The sequence below is a fragment of the Lontra canadensis genome, unplaced genomic scaffold (genome assembly GCF_010015895.1).
Source record: "Lontra canadensis isolate GAN:19392208 unplaced genomic scaffold, GSC_riverotter_1.0 scaffold78, whole genome shotgun sequence".
Lineage (NCBI taxonomy): Eukaryota > Metazoa > Chordata > Mammalia > Carnivora > Mustelidae > Lontra > Lontra canadensis.
In genome coordinates, this window is record NW_022631072.1 from 1,915,226 (window position 1) to 1,936,391 (window position 21,166).

Consider the following 21,166-nt stretch of genomic DNA (forward strand, 5'->3'; position numbering starts at 1 on the left):
CCAGTGTAGCCAAATAAATATGCCACGTGTTTAATTATATGTGTTATGTAAGAATCGACCTCCTCCAAGGAGGCCCCATGAGCAAACAACTTAGTCAAGTACGCCAAAGTCTTTGAAAGAATCAAAGGCTTCAAAAGTTGAGAGCCTGAAGTTCAGAAAGAGGAAAACTCCTGGCTGTGGGACTCCCCCACCCAACATCCTTCCTTCCTTCCTATGTGTCCTGCTGGCGGGCACGGTAAGCCTGTGCTCCAGTCAGCAGGGGTTACACGGCAACGGGATGGGGGGGCAGGTCCTATGTATTCCAGACAGTATTTTTATGGTATTTTTATTTGGGGACTTTATATCATAGCTTCTTCCATGGGTCGTTCATTGAATGGACTGATAATACTCCTCGATTGGTAGAGTTCTTAGGAACACTGATTAAAAGGGTGCGTGGTGTGCTGGCCCCAGGAAGCCTGGACGGACCTGCGCGCCATTGTTGTTGTTGTTACTCATCACAGCAGGAGTTGATGGTGCCTAACACCCCCGCTTCTATGATGGCCTCATCCACGCCTGGGGGGCTCGAGGATGGCAGGGGTGCCTCCAGTTCCAGGAGAACTGGGCTCCCCCTTTTCAGTTGTGTGAGCCGGGCCGGCTGGTTCACAGCCCCACACCCCGGGTTCCTCATCAGGACAAGGGACTAGTCAAAGCAGAAGTTATCCATTCACTGCAGAGGGCTGGTCCAAGAATTTCCTAGGGGAGTGTTTGTAAGGTGCTTCAAGGAGTGTCTAGCGCCTTGCAAGTGCTGATACTATTTGTTAGAGAAAAGGATGAAATTATGGGGGGCTAGGTTCAGACATGGGAGGGGGAAGGGCCATGCTGTGTGGCAGAAATGTCTGGAAGCTGGAAGTGACACTGAACAGAACAAGACCCGGGCACTTCCTCCTGGAAGGAGAAAATGGCCCCAGGTGGGACATATTTAGAAAGGCCTGCTGAGACAAAAGTTGTCACTCCTGCTGTGGAATTTTCCAGACTCTTGCCAGAAGATGCTTAGAAGTGAGAGGGGTGCTGATTAGCTCAGGGTGGCTGGCAGAGGAGCCTGTGTAAAAACTAGAGAGGGGGTCCTCAGACGAACTCTTAAGGTCCTATTTGAGGTAATACCAAGATTAATTTCATAAAATAGACTTTGGTAAAACCTAAAACTTGATTTAAGAGATGGAGGCATAAAAAATGATCAGGAAAGGAATAAAAATGTAGCTATCTGGTTTTCCCTATAGGAGTTGTTTAGTTTTGTTTTGTTTGCTTCTAATGTTTGAAGACTTCCGAGAATATACAGTGTGTCACTTAAAACCCAACAGTATTTCCACTGAACCCTACTATTCCTTCAGCTGGGCTTTTGGAGAAATGAGGATTTTGCAATAGGAAACTTTTGTGTAATATCCTACCTTCCACAGTCTGACAATAGAAATCCCACTCTCGAATCTGTCTTCAGCCCCTTTGGCATGGTCTGCTTAGCTCATAGCAAGTCCTGAATTAGCATGAGGCTCAAGTCTACCCCTGAGTCTGGAAGGACACATCCACATACTCCTGGTCCAGGTCTCAGCATGACCCCTCACCCAGCTCAAAAGATGGGAGATGGGCATTCCACACAAGCATTCAGACAGAGCTGTGACTCCGAAAGCCTACTTTGCTAGCACAAGACAACACACAGTCTACCTACTGACCCAACTCCCAGCTCCTGTGGCCCACGGGCTGTGGTCTGAGGATGCTGGTGGTTGAACCTGCAGATGGGGATGGCTTTGGCAGGCTCGTAGCAGTGGCTTCGGTGGCCGTGGCTCCCGTAACCTGCATCAGGGTAACTGGCTGTGCAGTTGTTCCTGGGACTGGTGGCTTCTGATAGGCTTTAGTGGCCTCACCTGTAAAAAAGATGAAATGACATTGGGGCCTACAAAATCATGGTAGGCTCTTGAGGACAGAAAAAAAATAAACGTCTATTGAACGCTAGCTTTGAGCAAAGATCTGTGCCGGCCACTGAGGAGGATAAAATCCACCTTTCTGAAAAGAATGTACAACCTGGACGGAGTAATAAGCCAATAAACAAACTAAACACTAAATAACAAGAAAATATTTAAACAATTGTTAAATACTATAGCAACATAGAGAGGGTAGAACTCCATTAACTGCCAGATTAATTTGCCAGATGCCAGAAGCAATGGTTCATGAACTTTCTTTTTCTTTCTTCCTTTCTTCCTTTCCCCCTTTCTTCCTTCCCTCCTTCCTTCCTCTCTCTCTCTCTCTCTCTCTCTCTCTCTCTCTGTCTGTCTTCTGCTGTGTCAGTTAGTACTGACCCAGGGATGGAAGGAATTTTTGGGGTTTCCACTATGACTAACTCTTAGAGAATACATTCTAGATGCTCTAGCTTGGATTGGTTCAAGACTAGTCAACTGACTCCTTTGGGCTCCAGTTTTCTCAACTGTAAAATGGGATAACAGAAATAACTAGATGGTAAAGATCATCTAGATTCTACTTCTAAATTATGCTCTTCATTCATATGTAATGATTCAGGTTGTTTCCGTGATTTTAAACAAGTCTCTCTTTATTAGTACTCTGGGTGCCTAGACAGTTTCTCTGAAGCTTCAGGGCAAGGGGACAAGGGGCTACCCAGTGGCCATTGGCTATTGAATTGACAACCATGGGTCTGTGCCAGAAGGACACAAAAAATGGCCCGCAAACCAAACAGTGCCCCAGGGCCGGGTGGGACAATAGCCATCGGTTCCATGGGTCTCCTGAGCCCCACGGCAGGGACACCAGCTTCTACACTGGTGCAGCTGTAATAGCTTCCTAGGGCTGCTGTCACAAATTGCCACATATTCAGGGGCTGAAAACAACAGTAATTTATTCTCTCAGATTTCTGGAGGCCAGAAGTTGGAAATCAGTCTCACGGGGCTGAACTCCCTCGGGAGGCTCGAGGGCAGAATCTATTTTCTGCTTCTTCCATCGTCTGGTAGCTACTGTGGCTTTCCTTGGTCGTTGCCACCAAGCTTCCTCCAGCTTCACAGCTGACATCGTCAGGTGTCTCTCTGCTCCATCTTCGTATGACCTTCTCCTCCACGTGTATCAAGTCTCCCTCTACCCCCGTCACCACCCCAGATGATTCAGGATAACCTCCCCATTTAAGAACCTTAACTTAGTCCCATCCACAAAGCCCCCCTCCCTCTTCCTGTTTGTGTTTTGCCAGATACAGAAGAATGCACAGATTCCCGGGACAAGGACAGGGGTGTCTTTGGTGGGGGACATTTTTCAGCTTACCCACAACATCCTAGCTCTAGCTTTTAACTCTGCTTGGGGCTAATGCCTCTCTGGTGCACAGAACAGAGCCAAGAGGCTCACATGTGAGATGAGAAGGCACTGCACCCTCCTGTGAACCCTCAAACTTCCCCTTTGACACATACAGCACGCGGGAAATGGTGTCGCCCCGTGGCCGTGGCCCAGCCATGTGGACAGACATCTGAAGGGGCATGTAGACCCACGACCCAGAGCTAACATCTGCGCGGTTGTCACCCTGCCGCCGTTGCCTTCTGTGGGAGTCACAGCAGTGACTTGGGAGAGCAGGTCAGCCAAAGGCGCCCTGGGCATGGGTTGGAGTTTGGCCCTTCAGTCTGCTCTTGCAGGCACTGGGCCATCGGGGCAGGAGACAGATCTCTCATTCACCCTGTTGTTGCTAACAGTGGGTCACCTTTAAATCTGCCAGTAGACTGTGCCAGGCAAATTGCTAAAGAGCTGGCAGTGGCCTTGGAGGGTCAGCCAGGCTTCACGCCATCCTGGGGCAAAACCGCTTTTGTGATTTATGACATTCCCATGACTCCAAAGGAATCGAGTGTTCATAACAAGTCCTAAGGAAGTTTCTCATTTCTCCAAAATAGTCTTCTGCCTCACCCTCCGGTAAATGCTATGAAGCATCAGTGCCTTGGCAGGGGGACACAGACCCAGATTGGACCTGCTTTATACAGGGAAAGCCATTTCATAGAATGACTTATACATTTGATGAAATAGGATAAAATTATTAATTTGGAAAGAAATATAAAAAGCCTACAGTACATTTTACTTGCAAGTTATTAATAAAACCACAATTAAAAATAAAACTTCTAATAATAATGAATATTTTTGCCACCTGACACTTATTAGATACTGAAACTATGAATTAGCTTTTTCTCATACCATTGGATAACTCTGAGATTTCTATATACCTCAGTCTTCCTTTGCAAATACGGATTGCCGGAGAGCAGATTAAATATCCCAAGGGCAGCCACTTGTGTTACCTGCTTAAAACACAGATACTTTCAAGTGTGTCATCAATTCAACCAAAAGGGTTGTCTCTCGTTTTCCATGGTCTTCCACGGGCTGTTGTTTCTGCCTACTCTCCCGCATGCAATAGAACTGTCTCTTAGACAAAGAAAGAGAAAAAGAGTTCTACTCCAATTGCTCCTGATTCCTTACTGAACATAAGGCCGGTTATGACCCAAAGTGAAGTCCTCATAGCACCTGGTTCCTTTTGAGGAATTTGAAATGAAACCAGTAAAATAGTTTCTCCATATAATCTCAGATACATGGAAGTTTCATGGAAATCTTTTCAAAGATTTTCATGGGAACACATATCAAAATTTCCTGTAGGCACTTAACATATTACTCTTTGGACGAGGTTATGAAAATTTTTTTTAAAGATTTTATTTATTTATTTGAGAGAAAGAGAGTGAGAGAGTGAGCAGGGGCAGAGGCAGAGGGAGCAGCAGACTCCCCACTGAGCAGGGAGCCCGATGTGGGGGCTCAATGACTACCTTCTCAGCAGCACTAGGAGGTCCTCAGAGTTCCCTACACTTGATTCATTATTAGGCCATGATGAAGGTGTTAAAATGCAGACCCCAGGGCCCTAATCCCATAGATTTTATTTCACCCATGGTAGGTATTCAATTGATGGCAGTAGCTGACATTTATTATCGTGTTATGTCACACGCCCCCTTCCCCCAATGGAAAACAGCTCTTGCGGTAGGTGTCAGATGTGAGACGCCACGAGAAAGACACCGAAGCCAGTTTGGCAGCGATGCCTGGAGGTCAGAGTGATGGAGAGGATTTAGGTCTTCCTGCCACTAACTCACTACAGGCTGCAGGATTATACACGAGGGCAGGAAATCCAATATTCATTGAGCATCTACTATGTGCCAGACACTGTGACAGTCTCTTTTATATACGCCTTTACATTTGATATTAATCACAATCGTGGAAGCCAATCCAAGAATTCCCATTTTTAGGGTAAGGAATATGTTTTCCAAAAGGTCAAGAAATGTACATAAGGTCTCACAGAAATTTGGTAGCAGAGCCAGGATTTGGACCCACATTTGATTCCAAATTCCACATTTTTCTTCTAAAGGGGAACAAAGTGGAAGGCAAGTCACAAATAACCTCAAGATTCCTGAATGTGGTTCCCACCAGAGGATGGCCCAAGATCCCTCTACAGTTCCAGTAGAAACAGTGTTATTCTCAAGAGAGGGGCAAGAGGTGGCCTTGCTGGGAACAAGCAGTGAGGGCAGGAAGTTCTTAGGAAGTCAGATACATTATCATAAACTTCAGCTTGATTTTCCTCCAGGGGGAGGGGCTGGGGCAGTGACCAAGGGGAACCGGGAGAGGGTTCTCCTGCCGCCACTCCAGCTCAGCAACCTCTAATAAAGATTTACTTGCATGTCGCACCAGCAATGTGCCTTTTCGGGGTTGGTGAGCTTCTACAAACCAACGTTTCCCTGTTTTTATTTAGCTCAGGGTAGCCTGAGACTCTAGCCAAGTAACAGCTGCCTGTTGGTGATTACTAACCGCCTGGGGAAACAGTGTTTAAATCTTAGGAAAGTCCATCTTCAGCAAGAGCAGCACCAGGCAAAGCAAGATGCTTTTGGTTTTTATAGTTTTAAGGTGCTTTCTATTTTTTTCAGTGAGATATCTCCCTGTGGAAGAAGGTTATTATGCTTTGAGGGGTCATCCTGACCTGATTTACCTGTTAACCCACAGTCTTGGAGGGATTAGGAAGCCTTGTATAGGGGCATGCCAAGACTGGAGGAACCCACGGACAGCCCTCACATCTTCATCTTGTCTGCCTCCCCCACTTTCTATAGAAATTTTATCATTTGGGTAGCCACAAGGGGATCACCATTTTATAGTTCTCACTGGAATTTTTTAATTCAAATTGGTGAAAACTTACTCTTTAATGGAACTATAATTTTAAGGAGCGGTTCCTCTAGAAGCTGGGCAAGACCCCAAGTATCCCTTTTATGTGTATGTTGGAAAGAGACATTTATCCGTTCTATCTTTGTGGGAAACCAAAATGCCCCCAAAGACACAGTGATGCATAGCACAGTTCCCACTTTAACACAGAAACCTAGGAAAAGGCATTTTCCTGGCCTGAGGTCCACCTGTACTCTGTTTGTGGTTCACAGGAAGCTGGGTCAGCACGACCTCATAAACAGTGTATCTTTGGCTTGGATTATTTCCATGAGTCGCTTTCCATGAACACATATACCACATCATCCCCTTTGCTTCCCTTCATTTCATACCTAAGCAGAGACAGCCTTTCCCCTTTCAGCTGCCGGGGGGACTTTTCTAGAATGTCCTGCCATCTTCTTATGCAACAATACAGTACAATCGAAGGCTATAGTCATTCTGAATGCAAATGACACAAACATAGAAATGATCTTGGAGTTGCAAAAACAAAACCCAAAAACTAAAGCATCACCCTTCGGCCTAGCCTTCTCATCCCCTTGATTTCTGTGCCTGTGCTCTTGGCATGTGTTGAAATATTGCTGGAGTCAGTGGAGCTTGACCCGTTACGATGTTAATTTCTACGCTACCTCCTAAAACATGTGTTTACAAACTTGGAAGCTTTAGATGACATCACACATGAACACTTGCCTGTTTTGGCAGCCGGGCTTTTTGTTGATGAATATGTAAGAGCCGATGGGTAGGTTACTCCCTTTTGGGCTTTACCTTCTGCAAGAAAGAAAAAAAAAAAAAGAAAAAAAATGATTTCTTTCTAGAGCTAGAGGGTTTAGAAGGTTCTGTTCTGGTAAGTTGATTCCTTCCTTCCTATTTATCTCTCTGGAGTTCAATAAATCCGTCAGTCTCCCCCCAGGTGAATTGTTGATTACAACAAGAAAGTCAAGTGATGTTTTGTTTTCCTGTAGAGCCTGTGTTTTATTAATATTGGAAAGGAAGCAATAAAATCTCCATGACTCAGAGTTCCCATTAGTAACCCTTACTCTGCTCATGAAGATGTGACATGGAAGCTAAGGTTTCCATACATGTGGAGTCGAATGTTTAATTAGGTCAGTAGATGGATGTAAAAACACTCCCCCTGCCTCCTCCTGGACGCTCCAGAGCTCTGGTCACAGGCTAGCTCTGAAGAATGGCTCTCTCTCCCTTTCATGGAACCTGTGGGATCCATCTGAACTCCATGGCACTAGAGAAACCTGAAAGTAGGTTTCAAATAAGCATTTGTTACCCGCCTAAGGAAAGAGTTTAGAGGCCAGGCCATGGGAAGGAATGTTAATATGTATCAGGGAAACAAAGGAGGCATAAAAAAGAAAAATGATCAGGAGATCGGGGCTGGGTGAGGCGGTACAAAACCTGACAGAACTGAAAATTCCCCAAGAAGGCTGCCGCCCACAAAGCCTCCCTCCGTCAGGAAGTGATGCCTGACATACCACTGCAGGAGTTTTGCTTCACAGTGGGATGGCAAGTGTCACTTTCGATACAGAAGCCTTCCCCATCCCCCACCCTCCACCCTGGCCCCTCCTAGCCCTCCCGCCGCCCCAGAAGGCAGGGGATCAGTCTCAATTGGTAAGTGTCGAATTGGCGCCTAGAGCAGTGTCTGCAAGGTAGGAGATCCTCAGTAAGTATTTATTCAGAGAAGGAATACCTTAATGCTTAGATCTGTCACAACTCAGAGGGGTCTCACCTGTCATCTAATATTTACATTTGATAATGAAAGAATTTTACCTTGCGACCTAAGGAAGTAGTTTTATAAGATAGGTTTGGGGTGATGGTGAGGAGTGTCATATGGAGACCCTGAGGGGTGGGACAGAATCTAGAACACGATTTTGCCAAAAGCCCTATTGACACAAGGGATTGCAGAGTCATGAAGCAGATGGAATGACAGGGACTCAGAAAGGGCCTGGAATTGGGAATAAGAAGTTTCTGTTTCTATTTGCCGTTAATTAACTGCCTCAATCCTGGACAGTCTCATTTTTCTCATTCAGGAAATACAGACAACGATATGGACCAATTTTTTTCTCCATTAAGTTATAAGGATCTAATGAAAAAAAAAAGTTATACTCTTTTGGAACTATATGTTACCAGAGAGATGGGAAGATCCTATGCTGGCCTTGCCTATAAATATCACTCAAAGTGGCGATGAGGCAAAGTGTTTGGGCTTATGGAGTTATTTCATCTCATTAAAGTTCCACGGGAACAGAGCGTGGCATTTCCAGGTCCCCTGCCCTTGTCTGGGCCTCCTCCAAATAACAGTGATCGGGGTTATTTCGGACCCAAGGAAGGCCCCAGGGCTGTGGGACCCACTCGATCAACAGAGCACACTTCGGAGATGGGGTCTCCCTCTGTCTACTCTTCTCGCATCTGAAATCCTCTGCTGTCTGCTTCTATACAAGAGGAAAAGGAACATGAGCTCAGTTTTCTGAAATGTGGATCCCCCCCGCAAAAAAAAAAAAAATGGCTCTCTGACCTTGCCTCTCTGACCTTGCCTATCCCTGGAATGTCAAAAGATTGTGCTGACCAGAAATGCACATCCCAGCTCCTGCTCCCATCCCCGCCTGCCAAAGCAAATTAACTGAAGCAGCACAGTGATGTGTGAAAATTAGAAATAAAAACCTAGAGAGAGGTCACGGAGGCACCTGAGCCCTCTGAGGAGGACTCGGACCCAGTCCAGATAAACCCGAGCCTCCGGAGAGTGGGGACAAGTCTTGGCTGCCGGCCAGTCGGGGCCCTTCCACCGCAATGTGCTCTCCCCGCTCACGCATTCGGAAAAGGCATTGCAGAAGCACACACGCGTTTGTTATAATTGGCAAGAAGTGCTTTGGTTAAATGTCACTAGGTGAAATGAGGGGACGCAGAAGTTGACATTTATAGGAAATAATCTCAGCAGACTGATTTTCATTTACAAAACCCCAAACATCGCTACTCTCTTGGAGTTAATTTTTCCTTTTACACTTCTGTTGGGATTCTTGAATTGCTGCCTATGCACCTAAGATTGAAACATCCTTACCTAGCCAGGAGTTACTGGTAAATACCTATGTAGAGATTCTATTTCTCTCTAGACCTGACACATTTGGATTCTAGATACTAGCATTCTCATACAGCCTCTATTCTGCATTCTCACTGTGCTATGCCAGATCACTCTCCATTACCTGATGTAGAAACCCATTTAATTTGAACCCTGGAGGTGCAGAATTCTGCAGGCAGGAGGAAACCAGGATGGCTCAAGTTGTGAGGAATCCTAAAAGGTCTGTTTGTAGTTCTATTAAAACTCTGATCCATGGAGGACAGTAGGAGCTGGGGCTTGGGACACATAAAGGTACCAGAAAACGACCAAAACTAGAAGATCTACTATGTTATGAAATGTTTCTCCCTTCCTTGCCTCAGTTGGTCCTTGCATACATAGGTGCTTCCTAAGGAGAGTCGCACGGGTCCTAATCTTGTCAAGATGCCAAGAGGCTTTGTTAGAATCTATTTAAAATCCTGTGAAGGCTTTTTGGAGAAAATGAAAGATTCAAGGCCCAGAGTAAGGAAAACATATGATGATGACAACACTGTGTTGTGCTCAAACAGCATAAGGACATGTCAAGAAAAACAAAAACAAAAACAAAATTCAAAATGCCTGAAGGGCTCTCACTGGTCAAACTTGGGAAATTTGAGTGCCAAAAAGAATAATGGTGATAATGGATTATAACATATTTTCAAGAACAATCCATGAGTCCATAGTGGTACTTAAAAAATAGGTGTGGAGGGGGGAAATACCCCTTTTCTTTTTATAAGAATACTTGCTAATAGATGTGGAAGGAATAATAGAATTAGAATAATTATAACTTTTCAATTTCTAGTGCAGTTCTTGCTGCTGTAAGAATCACTAATAGATGTTAAAACCATCAGGTGAATTTGTTGGGGAAGCAGCACCCTACAGATTACTTATTAATTACAACGTACCTTTCCCATGGAGAGGTACTGTAAAGTATCCAAGCAGTCAAGTGCAGCCTGTTCAACAACCAGACACACTGACATTATTGTGGCTTCTGAGATGGCCACAGTCATACAGCGCAACAGAGATGCTATGATGCTACCTATGTAGTAACCTTGGAAAATATTTAACCTGAATCCAATCATGAGGAAATAGTTGGACATGTTTGTGGTCCAGACTGTGAGGCACAGCACTAGACAACTGGCTGGGACTTCCAAAATGTCGTTGCCATTCATGACCAAAAAACGTAGTGCAGTAGTAGCTAGTTCTAGATGAAAAGAGAGTAAATAGAGGCGACAACTAAATGCAATGGATGATTTTTATTAGATTGTGGAAAAGGAAGGAAGAAAGGAAGCGTGGAAAGAAGGAAGGAAAGGGAGGGGAGGGGAGGGAGGAAGGAAGGGAGGAAGGAGAGAGAAGGGGTAAGAGTAAGTGGAAGAACTTACTATGAAGACTATTTTAGGATAACTTTACAATTGAATAAGAACTATTTGTTAGATAATATTATTGTATCAATGTTAATTTTTTAGGTGTGGTATTGGTATTGTGGTTATTCAGGAAAATGTCCTTGTTTGTACCAGGTGTGTGCCGAAGTATTGAGGGAAAAGTGTCATGATGCCCGCAGCTTATTTTCACACGGATTAGAACAAAATAAAATAAACAATAGGTAGACAGATAAAGCAAATGTTGCTAGGTGAAGAGAATCTGGGTATTCATTCTACTAGTCCTTCAATTTTTCTTTCAATTAAAGTTTAAGACAAAAGGTTAGGTTGGGAGAATGTCACAAAAATAGGCAAGGGCAGGTCACGATTATACAGAGATACTCGGTTACCTTTTCACGGTGAAATCGCACTAGTCATTAGCTCACTGACATCACCTCATTGGAAGAGGGAAGGAAAGAATGAAAATGATTATCTACAAAAATCCTAAGGAGCTAGAGAGCAAGAACTGACTAGTGAAACAATTAATTAAACAAAAAGAAATCTCAAAATAGTAGTTCGGTTCTCTAAGAGCCTATATCCCTATCCATTTACCAGAAATATCATGGAATGAGGATCCAGATATGAGACATATTTGGCCTAACGAAAGGCGTAGTTAAAAAAAGCCCAAGTTATTAAATGGAATTCACTTCATTAAAAGTTTGACTGGATTTACGGATAGCTGCAGCGTGTTTAAAACGAGCAAGGGGAGCCTTTTAATATTTCCAGACTCTATAGTGATTTATCACGGTAATTATAATTTATTGTTTCATGATCCTAATTATCGGAAGAGCTAATGCTTCAGAGTTTGATGAAATGAGTTGGGCCAGACACTGAAGCCAACAGAACGTTGAGTGACCCGTGAGGTCACTTGAGCTCGGGCATACCTGAAACGATGAAGGACTCTCTCCAGCGCGGCAGTGACAGCGACTGGACACCATTGGAGTAAGACCCTTTGTAGCCAGATTGTCCAGCAACTTTCCGAACAAGTATTTTCCCTCCGGAATTATCGAGCACGCCACTATGAAGAGAAACAAAATGGTGAAGAAAAGGAAGATCCCATTGGACGCGATGAACAGACTAGCACACCAGCCTCTGTCTTCACTGAAAGATGGGAAAGAGGAAGATTAAGACAAGGTTTATCCTGGCTTGCGGCCTGTCCCCCAAGAAGGGCGTCTCCACCGCGCGGCCCAGCATCTGACCTCCAGGTCAGACGCCCTCTTCCTTAGTACAGGACCTGGCTGTCCCGCTAGGTGGCAATTTCTCTTTGCCACCGTGCCTCAGACTTCTTTTGCTTGGCTTCCTCGTCCCCACTAGTTTGTTGTTTTAAGGAAAACGTCTTTCCTGACCATTTCTAATTTGGTGTCGTGACATGGCAGAATGGCTCCCGCTCTTCTGAAGGGCGGCCGTGACATTTTACAAAGCAAATTCTTCCTTTTATATTGGGCCAGGGGTAGGAAGTGTGCAGCTAAATGGAACTCATTAAAAAGATTCCCTCCCCAAGGACTAGAAATTGTTACTTTAATGTCTAGGATTTTGAAGGTTTTAGATCCCGGTGTGACAGAGACAGACAGATCTACCTCTTGGCTTGTATGTGAAGCAGGGGCTCCACGCCGGTTCCTCGGAATCCCTTCCCATTGTCCTTTCTTTGCCCCGGAGCCTAAACGGGCTCCCGTGGGCATGTGTGATTTGTGGCACACAGGCAGCTAAAAACACACTTCGATTTGTTCTCATCCACACCCTCCCTTCCCTCCGGGATGAGAGCTGCCGTTTCCTGCCCTCCCACCTTCACGAGTCAAGAACTTTCAATACTCACCTGCTCAGTGACCCAGAAGGAAGGAAAGTGATAATAGTACTTGACGTATAGAGCACTTAATTGCTTTAAAATCATCCCCACGTAAGGTTTCTCCCCAGCTCCTTCTGGCAAATTTGTGGGTCGTAGAGTGAAGGCAGTGCTATTGCTCCCATTTCCCAGAATCGGGCTTGGACCACTGGAGTGACTCGGTCCAGGTTTTGTAACTAGTAAATTGCAAGGGAGGGACTCAAACCCAGGTCTAGCTGATCTGGAATCCTGGGTTTGTCCCACTTGGTCACAGTTGTCCCTCAGAGTCCAAAAGCACAGCCACCTCCTGATGCCAATTCCTCATCGTTCCAAAAAATTTTTTTTTTTTTTTTAAATTCTGACCTGGAGATGTTTTTATTTATTTATTTATTTTTATTTTTTTGAGGGTCATCTTCCCAAATCCTTGTGACCCTGCCCTCTCTTTTCTCTTGGGAGCTCAGAAGCCGTTCCTTTGGGTCTCCCGGCCGCAGCCGGCCTGGCCTCAGCTTCCCTGCCAGAGCACAGGGCTTCCCCTCACGGGCCTGTTCATGCTGCTCTTTCCCTCTGGAAAACCAGCTCCCACTTTTGCCGGAGGTGCCCAACACTTTCTTCTCCACAGAGATTCTGAAAAGACTTGGCTACAACCCTTCCTAAGGATGCCTCAGACTCTTGTCTCACAGCCAAGACTCTGATTTTATTCGGTCTTGTGCGATTTCCTAAAAATTTCTTGAGTTGATTTTTGTCTCCCAATTAGATTAGACATTTTCTTAGGGAAAAGACAGCATTTTATCTTTGTGTGTCGGAAGGCCTGTTGGTGGTGTGTGCCTGCCGCCCACACGGGCTTGCGGAAGCCAACTGGTAACTTCCCAGGACTGTGAGAGTTGGATCATTTCACACAGTAGCTTGGAATCAGCCATGGGGGGAGGATTATATACCCCTGAAATCGGCAAACCAGCGCTACCCCTGCTTTGGGGGAGCTGGTCGTTCAACATTTATGAGCACAGCCCTCATGTAGGCTGAAAATTCTAAGTATTTGGAAAAAATTATCCTATGCTCCCTTTACTTATAATTGCTGGGGAAGACAGAAATAACACCTTTTTTCTTTCCCTCCCAAGAAATGATCCTGCCCTTGGTTTCACAGTTCATTGTATTGAGGAAATGTGCGTGCACACTTGGTCCGAAGCGTGGTAGCTGCCGCTCCCAGTGAGGGGAGGCGGGCCTGTGTTGAGCTTCCCTCCAGCTGCTGGAGGAAATGGGAAGGGCCCAGGGGATTCTTGGCGGCTGGTGCCCCATCAGAGGCTGGTGTGAGACTCAAAACCCAGACTCTGGGGAAGGTGCACGACAGAACTGTGGTGTGCTCCTGAGATTTCCCTGTTGCGGGCAGGGGGGCTGCCTCATCTTGAGGACTGAGTTAACTAGAGGATGTGGACCTTCTCAGAGATTCTAGAGAAGGGTAGATACTGGGGAGATTAGGGTCTGTAAACTTCAGGTGCCAACGGCAGTCCATGGAGGTGGAATGAACCAGAGACTCAGGCCCTGGAGGAGAAACTGGAGGGAGAGAGCCTTCAAGAGGCTGTGGTTTCACTTAGGAAGCAGATAGGAGCCGTGGTACTTTGGAGAATTTATGGAAATGTAACCTCGTTTCTATCCTCACTCAGAGATAGGCACCTTGTACATATTATCTGAAAGAGCAAAAACCAGTTCCACTTCTTTGCATCCTCAGATGTCCTGCATGATGCTGGACAGAGTCTGCAGGTTCCTGTCCTCCCTGACCCTGGTCCCAGGGGACTGGGCTCAGCTGCAAGTCAGCTGCATGGTTCGGAGAAAAGGGCTGGGATTTGACCAGCTGCCATTCTCAGGGTGGGCATCTGGTCAGAAATCGGCATGAAGTGTGCTCTGCATGTGGATGGCCTCCCCATTGCCCCGCTAGGGAGAAAGCTTCCCTCTCCCCCGCACATGGTCCCACTCTAAATACAGAGGCGAATTCAGGACGAGACTGAGCTAAACTGCGATGCTTCAGATATGTTCATTGTCCCTATGGTTTGAAAGAATCGAGGGAATCACATATAATAAGACATCTGATTATGATATATTGCATGAATATTGAATCCTAAAGCTAAATCTGAATGCCAAAACCAAAGTGTGCTCTCTCCAGCCTCCCAGTTCTGACTGTGGGGGGCTCTGATGGGCCACTGTTGGAGGCCCTGTGTGTACTTTCTATGCAAGTTCTCTGTCTTAAGTCCTGCCTTCTGAAAACAGACTTGTTTTGTTTGTGAAAAACAAAATTCCTGTCTGTTCTCCCTTAAGACCTCTATTCATCCTGCCCACGAACAGTGACACATCCTTCCGAATAGAGTTTCCCACTAGATCAGACCCTGGTCCAGGAAGTTTCAAAGGGCACTTGGTTGCTCAAGTAGCAAATCTTGATTTTTGAAACATTCACACTCTTGTCCTCCGCCTCTCCACCCACCTCCTTATTTTCTCCACGAGTTTCCACAGCCCAACCAAAACACTGGGATTACGGAGTCCTGGTCTTTGTCAACTCCCTTCTTACTCTGCCCTCCCGTGGTGTGTCCATCCATCATAAAGCCTTCCCTGACTCTTACTCATCCAAAGTCCACATCCACCTCAAGTCCTCTCTTTGTGTATTAAGCAGTGATGGGACGCCCCTGTTCTTACGTAAATGTGTCGCTTGGGCTCTGGACTGGAAGTCAGAGGACCTGAGCTCTCATCCTGAATGTGCAACTAACCAGCCATTGAATTAACTTCCTTATTTCTCAGCTCTTCTTTAATAAACAGCATGTTTACATTAACAGCAGCCTTGTAGTGTTGAGATGATGCTAGGAGGAGCGAATCACAGTGCAAGGGATTACTGTGATTATGACGACATCTTTGTGAGGTGGAATCAACTCATGGACTCTGTCCTGCCTGGGAGACACAGACAGGCAAGGCAGAGCCAGCAAAGGCCAGAGGAAGCAGGGGCCAACAATTCTGGATGCCCCTGGAAAAATACAGTGACCTTAAGACAGGCTCAGCCGCTACAGCAGACATCAGTATCCACACAGACGCGGGCTGAGGAGTGTTTATCGTGTGGGAGCTTTCGAGCGTGCACACACGTGTGTAAGGATGCATGTGTGCAAGCATTCGTGTGGGAGCAGGCATGTGTTTATTCGTGCACACGCACGTATGGGTAGAGTTGTGTATCTCTTTCCTTTCTGCATGACATTTCTTTCAGAATGAAAGTAAAATATTTTTTTTCCGTATTCTGGGGTTAAGAAACAGGGTTTGGGGTAGTTTTTCTTGACTGTTTCCCTACTTCTCCATAATAGAGCCTTCAGAGTTCTGCTCCCATTGGAAAACGAGTCGGCTCATCAGCCCTCCTCAGCAGCAGTGAGAAAGGAGGATGGCCAACAATTCTGCTAGGAATTCTTAAATCTCAGTTTACACATAGACTTCATTCTTGCTGCTTCCCCAAATTTCTGAGAGCTACTGACGAGACACCTGGAGAGGGAATAAATTTTCTATCTTTTCCCCCTCTCTCTGGCCGGGAGACGATGGATCCCTCACCTGACTGGTGTGCAAGTAAAGAGAAGGAAAAAGATCCTGAAGCCCGAATGCTTCAGAAACTTTGTATCTGGTGGCTGAGCGTCGATTCAGGAGTCCTGTCCCACAGCAGTCTCAAAGGGGCAGTTAGGAGCATGGGCAATGGACTTAAGTTTGAGTCCCCACTTGGATACTTTTTAATAGTGTGGTGTTAGAAAAGCTAGTCAGCCTCTCTCCATCTGTAAGATGTGGATAACAGTAGAGGCTACGGTACAGAGAACGGTGAGGATTGAATAAGGTGACGTAAGTGAGGTGCTCGACACGGACACATTAGCCTTATTATCAAAGATAGGAAGTAAACGTGCATCCCCCTGGGTCTGGACTCCCAGCTGACACAAAAAGACATCTGAGGATTCTGTGAAGGTCACTTCTGCCTCTCTTCATTTAGGCAGTGACTTTGTTCAAAGCATGTCCTACTTCCGGTCATCCTTCCTGGGTCCCAAACTAACAGCTGATTGAGCAAAACCACCTGTCACCCTCCTCCTCACTTTTCCTGTTCCACTCATCTCCAGGCCATCACCACTGCTGTGACATTTCTTCTCCAAACCTCCAGGACTTTTTATTATGAAGTCTTCTTCTTATTATTATTATTTATATTATCTTATTGTTACTTATTACTTATTATTACTTCTTATAACCTCTTATTTCCTCATTCAGTAAATACAGATAGAAAAAACATGCTTTAGGTTACCGAGAACTTTGGTTTCCTTGTCATGAATCTGTGGGAGTAGAATTCTCCTCTCCATCCCCTTAGGGTAAAGAGAAGTGGGTCCTTTCCATAGAACACTGTGAAAGGAGATCTGGGACCACGCGTGGCTTCTGTGTAACCCCCGGGATAGGGCTGCCTCAGCAAATACAGGATTCTCATTATGTGTGTACGGTGTTGCTGGCTAAATCCAGGAACCTGGCCCCGGGAGCTCCCTGCCCACAGCCCAGCTACTCTCGGAGCTACCCACCTGTGAATTGCGGCGCCACACACACTGGAGTAGGAGGCGTAGATGTCCGTGCCATAAACGTGGTATTTGGGGTCTTGGCATCCTGCTGGGCATTTTACGACGAACTCGGGATTGATTATCTTTCCAGCTTTGACATCGCAGTTGATCTGGGGCACAGCTGGGAAAGCAAAACGAGGTCAAAATTACACCTAGTGGTACCTACTTATATATGGTGTGACTCTGTCGGGTCATAACAGCTTGTCTACTTCATCTCCAGAAGCCAGGGCCTGGGCTGACCTGGGGTCCTGTCCATATAATGAAAGCAAAGATATAATTAAGACATTCCTCAGACCAAAAGAACAACAGTGACCACCCGTAGCATTTAGCCTGCTGAGGGCAGAAACAGAGGTGGATTCTTGCACTTCTCCAGACAACTGCAGTGGAGAACTCTGGGAAAAGACCCACCTCCAGGGGTCAGAAATGTCGCCTTGAGCCTGTGGCTGGAGAACACTGGTTTTTCAGGAGCGCTGGAGCTAGCCCAGGAAAGGAGGGACCCCTCAGACAACCGTACAGGACAAAGAGAAGGCATTTCAGGAAGGGTACTGAGGTAGCCTGGGCCTGGGGCCCAGCGACCAGGACCAGCTTGGCCATGGTGCCTCAGACCCCCTGTGCTGGAGCTGGCTGGGAGGACGGGGTTAGGAGGGCTGGGCCAGATGAGGGAGGCAACAGTTCTTGTGTTCTGAGGGGCGCAATGGAAAGGCTTTTGGACAGGGGAGACAGATCATGAGAGAGATCTTTGGTCATGGTCCCAGAGAACAGGTCCTAGATCCCAGGTCACCTCCCTCAACACTTGGCAGAATGCGAGGAGCTCCCCTACGAGCCTCCAGAGGAAACTTTATTCTTTCGTGTCTCCTTTTTGACTTTGTTGCAGCCATTATGGATTGGCACCATCCATCAGGCCCGTCTTCTAGAGCTGAAAGCTTGCCGGGGAATGAGGTGGCGTAGATTCTCTAGTGGCAGTACCTGAAAGGGGGCCTAGCTATGTCTTTCCTGAAAAAATGGCCGTCAAAACTCCTGAAGGGAAAGCCTCCTAGAGGATACCATACTGGTGTCCTCCTAGCCAGCAATATCTTCTGTTCTGGGCTCCGTTCTTCACAAGGGACTCCGAAACAGCACAGTTGAGAGAGAAAGCAGGCTCAGGAGGAGTCCTGAAACCATCAGACAGGAGGGCTGGTTGGCTGACAGGGCTGTTTGGCCACAAGGAGGTGAGAATCTGGAGGAGGCCAGGGGTCTCACTGTCTTCCCACTAGGACTGCTGTGTGCTGTGATACAGCCGGCCAAGCGAAAACGAAAGGGGAGCCTTTCCACAGAGGCACATTCTGCAAAGAACTTTCTAGTGCCTGAGGTTGTCTCTGAAGGAAGGTACTGCCTCCTGCAGCCGTGCGTGCGTGAGTGGGGAGCCTGTGGGCACGGACTGAACAGTGGAAGAGGGGATTTCTGCGCTGGGTGGGAGGGAGAAATACAGCCCCGCCCGGTGATTACACACAGGGATCCAGGATCTCTGCCAGGCCACCCACCCTCTCACTGGGTTCCCGGGATGGTCTCAGAGTTGTTAATGGCTTCCAGCTGTATCCAAAACGCACACTCTTTTTTTTTTTTTTTTTAACCCTTATGTATCCTAACGGAGCAGAGTCGCATTTCACTCAGACTACAGGGAGAAGTGAAGTTAGAAGTGCTGCTCTCTTCCTAAACACTCCTCCCAGCTGATCTTGGCCGGCTGGAAGGGCTGGGCCTGCGTGGAAGCCCTTCTCCTGGGGGGGGGGGGGGGGGGGGGGGCGAGTCTGATCACAGGCTAAAACAATTTGTGGTCTCTGTTAAGAAGCCGAGCGCTGTGCTCTGAGCAGCCTGTGGTTTTCTCCTCCCTACCACAGGTGGCCTCCTCTCCAAAGCTCTGTTCCTTTTATCTTTCATTCTTTTCAGTCCTGATACTCAAGGCTGCATTTACTATTTTGAGTCTTAGAATATATATATATATATATATATATATATATATATATATTTAAAGACAATTTGGGGCCTAAAGACACCAGTGTAGACTCTCCTGAAATTAATTGGTCCCTGGGTGTAATTGGACATGCTCAGCTCCCTTCTCTTCTGCCCCCACTTCCCCTCTCCCAAATGTGTCTGCTCCTTCACACAGACACAAGAGGGAAGGCTGCCTTCTTGGTTCTCAGGTATTTGAACCAGGAGGTGACCGGCTCTGTGACCTGGGATTTAATGTGGATGTGACTTTGGCTTCCAGAAGTTTTGGCTCTGCTGGCAGGTCAACCCAAATTTTTTGGAGAAGAGAAGTTAAAAGCGGGGAATCTAGAAGTTTACTGCATGAGTATTACACAGGGATCCAAGGTATTGGAAAGACTTAAGGGTATTCACAGTTCATGCAAGGGGTTTTCCATGAAATAGTTGGTTTAAGAAGACAAGGGGGAAAGGTCACATGGGAATATTTCCTTCCTGCTAATCAAGTTCCCCTTTCCCTTAAGGGGTGTTTGTTTGTTTTTGTTGGGTCTGTTTTTACGAAGGCCTGATAGTACCTGTAATGAGCTCTGCCTTAACAGCACCCAGTAGGATTAGTAAAATCAGTGAATTAACTCGACCCTTCGCAGGAAAAACGAAATCAAGCACATATGCTCATGTGCTTTGGAAAAATAGGGTGCAATGGCAATGTGTGGCTAAAGGTCAAATATTTGTTAAATTGGTACAGAAAATTAAGCTGGAGAGAGTGAGCTAATTAAAAGTAATTGCCAAAATCACTGGAAAGTGTAATGCCTGAATGTGGCCTCTGGAAGCAGCAGCCACTTGGTCTTTTTGGCCACTCTTCCTTGAGTGTGGAAACCAGGGTTTAGTGCTTTCCAGTATCCCCCGGTTGTTTGTGAAGGCGTCTGTTTTCTTGCAACTTCTGAGAATCTTTCCTCCATCCACATACGGCTCCAAAGAAGTGATTTCTTTTCGCATTTCCCCGGAACACTTTTGAACTATTCGATCCTACAGCTTGGGTTTTCCTTTTCCTTTCTCTTGTGTTGTTTAGATTCATTTTCGTGTCTCCCTTCACCCTTCTCTGGGCGTTCTCTCACACGTACAGAAACCAGGCATCCGTCAGAGGACAAGTCAAAATGAAGGCAGCTCAAGAGGTATTGTCCTCAGGTCTGAAGGGAAGTAGGAAGACAGGTGGCAATTGGCCAGAGTTTGGGGGTTGGGGGCACTGTGTCCCCACTGTTAACCTCAGGAGACAACTTAGGTAGAAGTCAAAAGGTTTCCAGCCAGGAATGTTTTCGAAAAGCAAAGCAAGAGCCTCTCTCATTCCTTCCCGAGTGGACGGTTGCTGTGGTAGAGAGGGAGCCCTGGGCTGAAGTCACAGAAATCCTGGGGTTGCCCAGAGCTGTTTGGATAGAATCTCTGCCCAGAGACCTGTTCTTGGCCATATGCTCTTCTCCCTCATAGGATGCTTGCCTTCTCATGGTCGCTATCACTTTCACGACAGAGCTCAACATCAAAGCACCACATTATCTGCCAAGGATTTTTCCTGGAGGCCCTTGGCACCAGCCACAGGCAAAAGAGAACCACTTGCAACCCAGATGGTTAGAACTAAAAGATGACCTTTAGATGCTGCTCCCTGAGGTCCTGTGATTGCTGTATGGATCTCAGAGGGCCCCTGGGCAAAACTGGTACTGTCTGAGCCACTATTTCATGCAGCCCTGAAATCTCAGAGACAGGACCGTGCATGCTTCTGCCGGGTTGGGTCTCCTGCCTGATCTAATAGTGGATTCAGGTGGTGGGGTATCAGATTGGGTGATGTCTCATACAATAAGCCAGTGACATAGCAGGCAATATCAAAGGGAATACTCATTTTCCATTCATCTTTTTGCTGATCCCAGGCAAGCTATGCTGATTTTGGAAAGCAGATTTCCTAATCATTTAAGAGAAAGCCATTGTAAGCTCCCCTCCAGGCTGCTTATGAGGAAGAATTGTTATAACATAAAAGTACTTATGCATAAGTAGTTTT

General features: G+C 46.3%; 1 protein-coding gene across 6 annotated transcripts in view; it reads right to left on the bottom strand.

The window, feature by feature from the left end:
• Positions 1-21,166, bottom strand: part of VIT (vitrin) — a 99,569-nt gene that overhangs the window by 38,604 nt on the left and 39,799 nt on the right. For 5 of the 6 annotated variants that reach the window (XM_032881875.1, XM_032881877.1, XM_032881873.1 and 2 more), the window contains exons 4-7: positions 17,128-17,284; positions 11,634-11,767; positions 6,931-7,008; positions 1,704-1,895 (exon numbers count right to left, since the gene is read on the bottom strand). In XM_032881875.1, coding sequence (XP_032737766.1) covers positions 1,704-1,895; positions 6,931-7,008; positions 11,634-11,767; positions 17,128-17,284 — 561 coding nt within the window. The remainder of the gene's footprint in view (positions 1-1,703; positions 1,896-6,930; positions 7,009-11,633; positions 11,768-17,127; positions 17,285-21,166) is intronic. The other variant, XM_032881878.1, reaches the window with a different exon arrangement.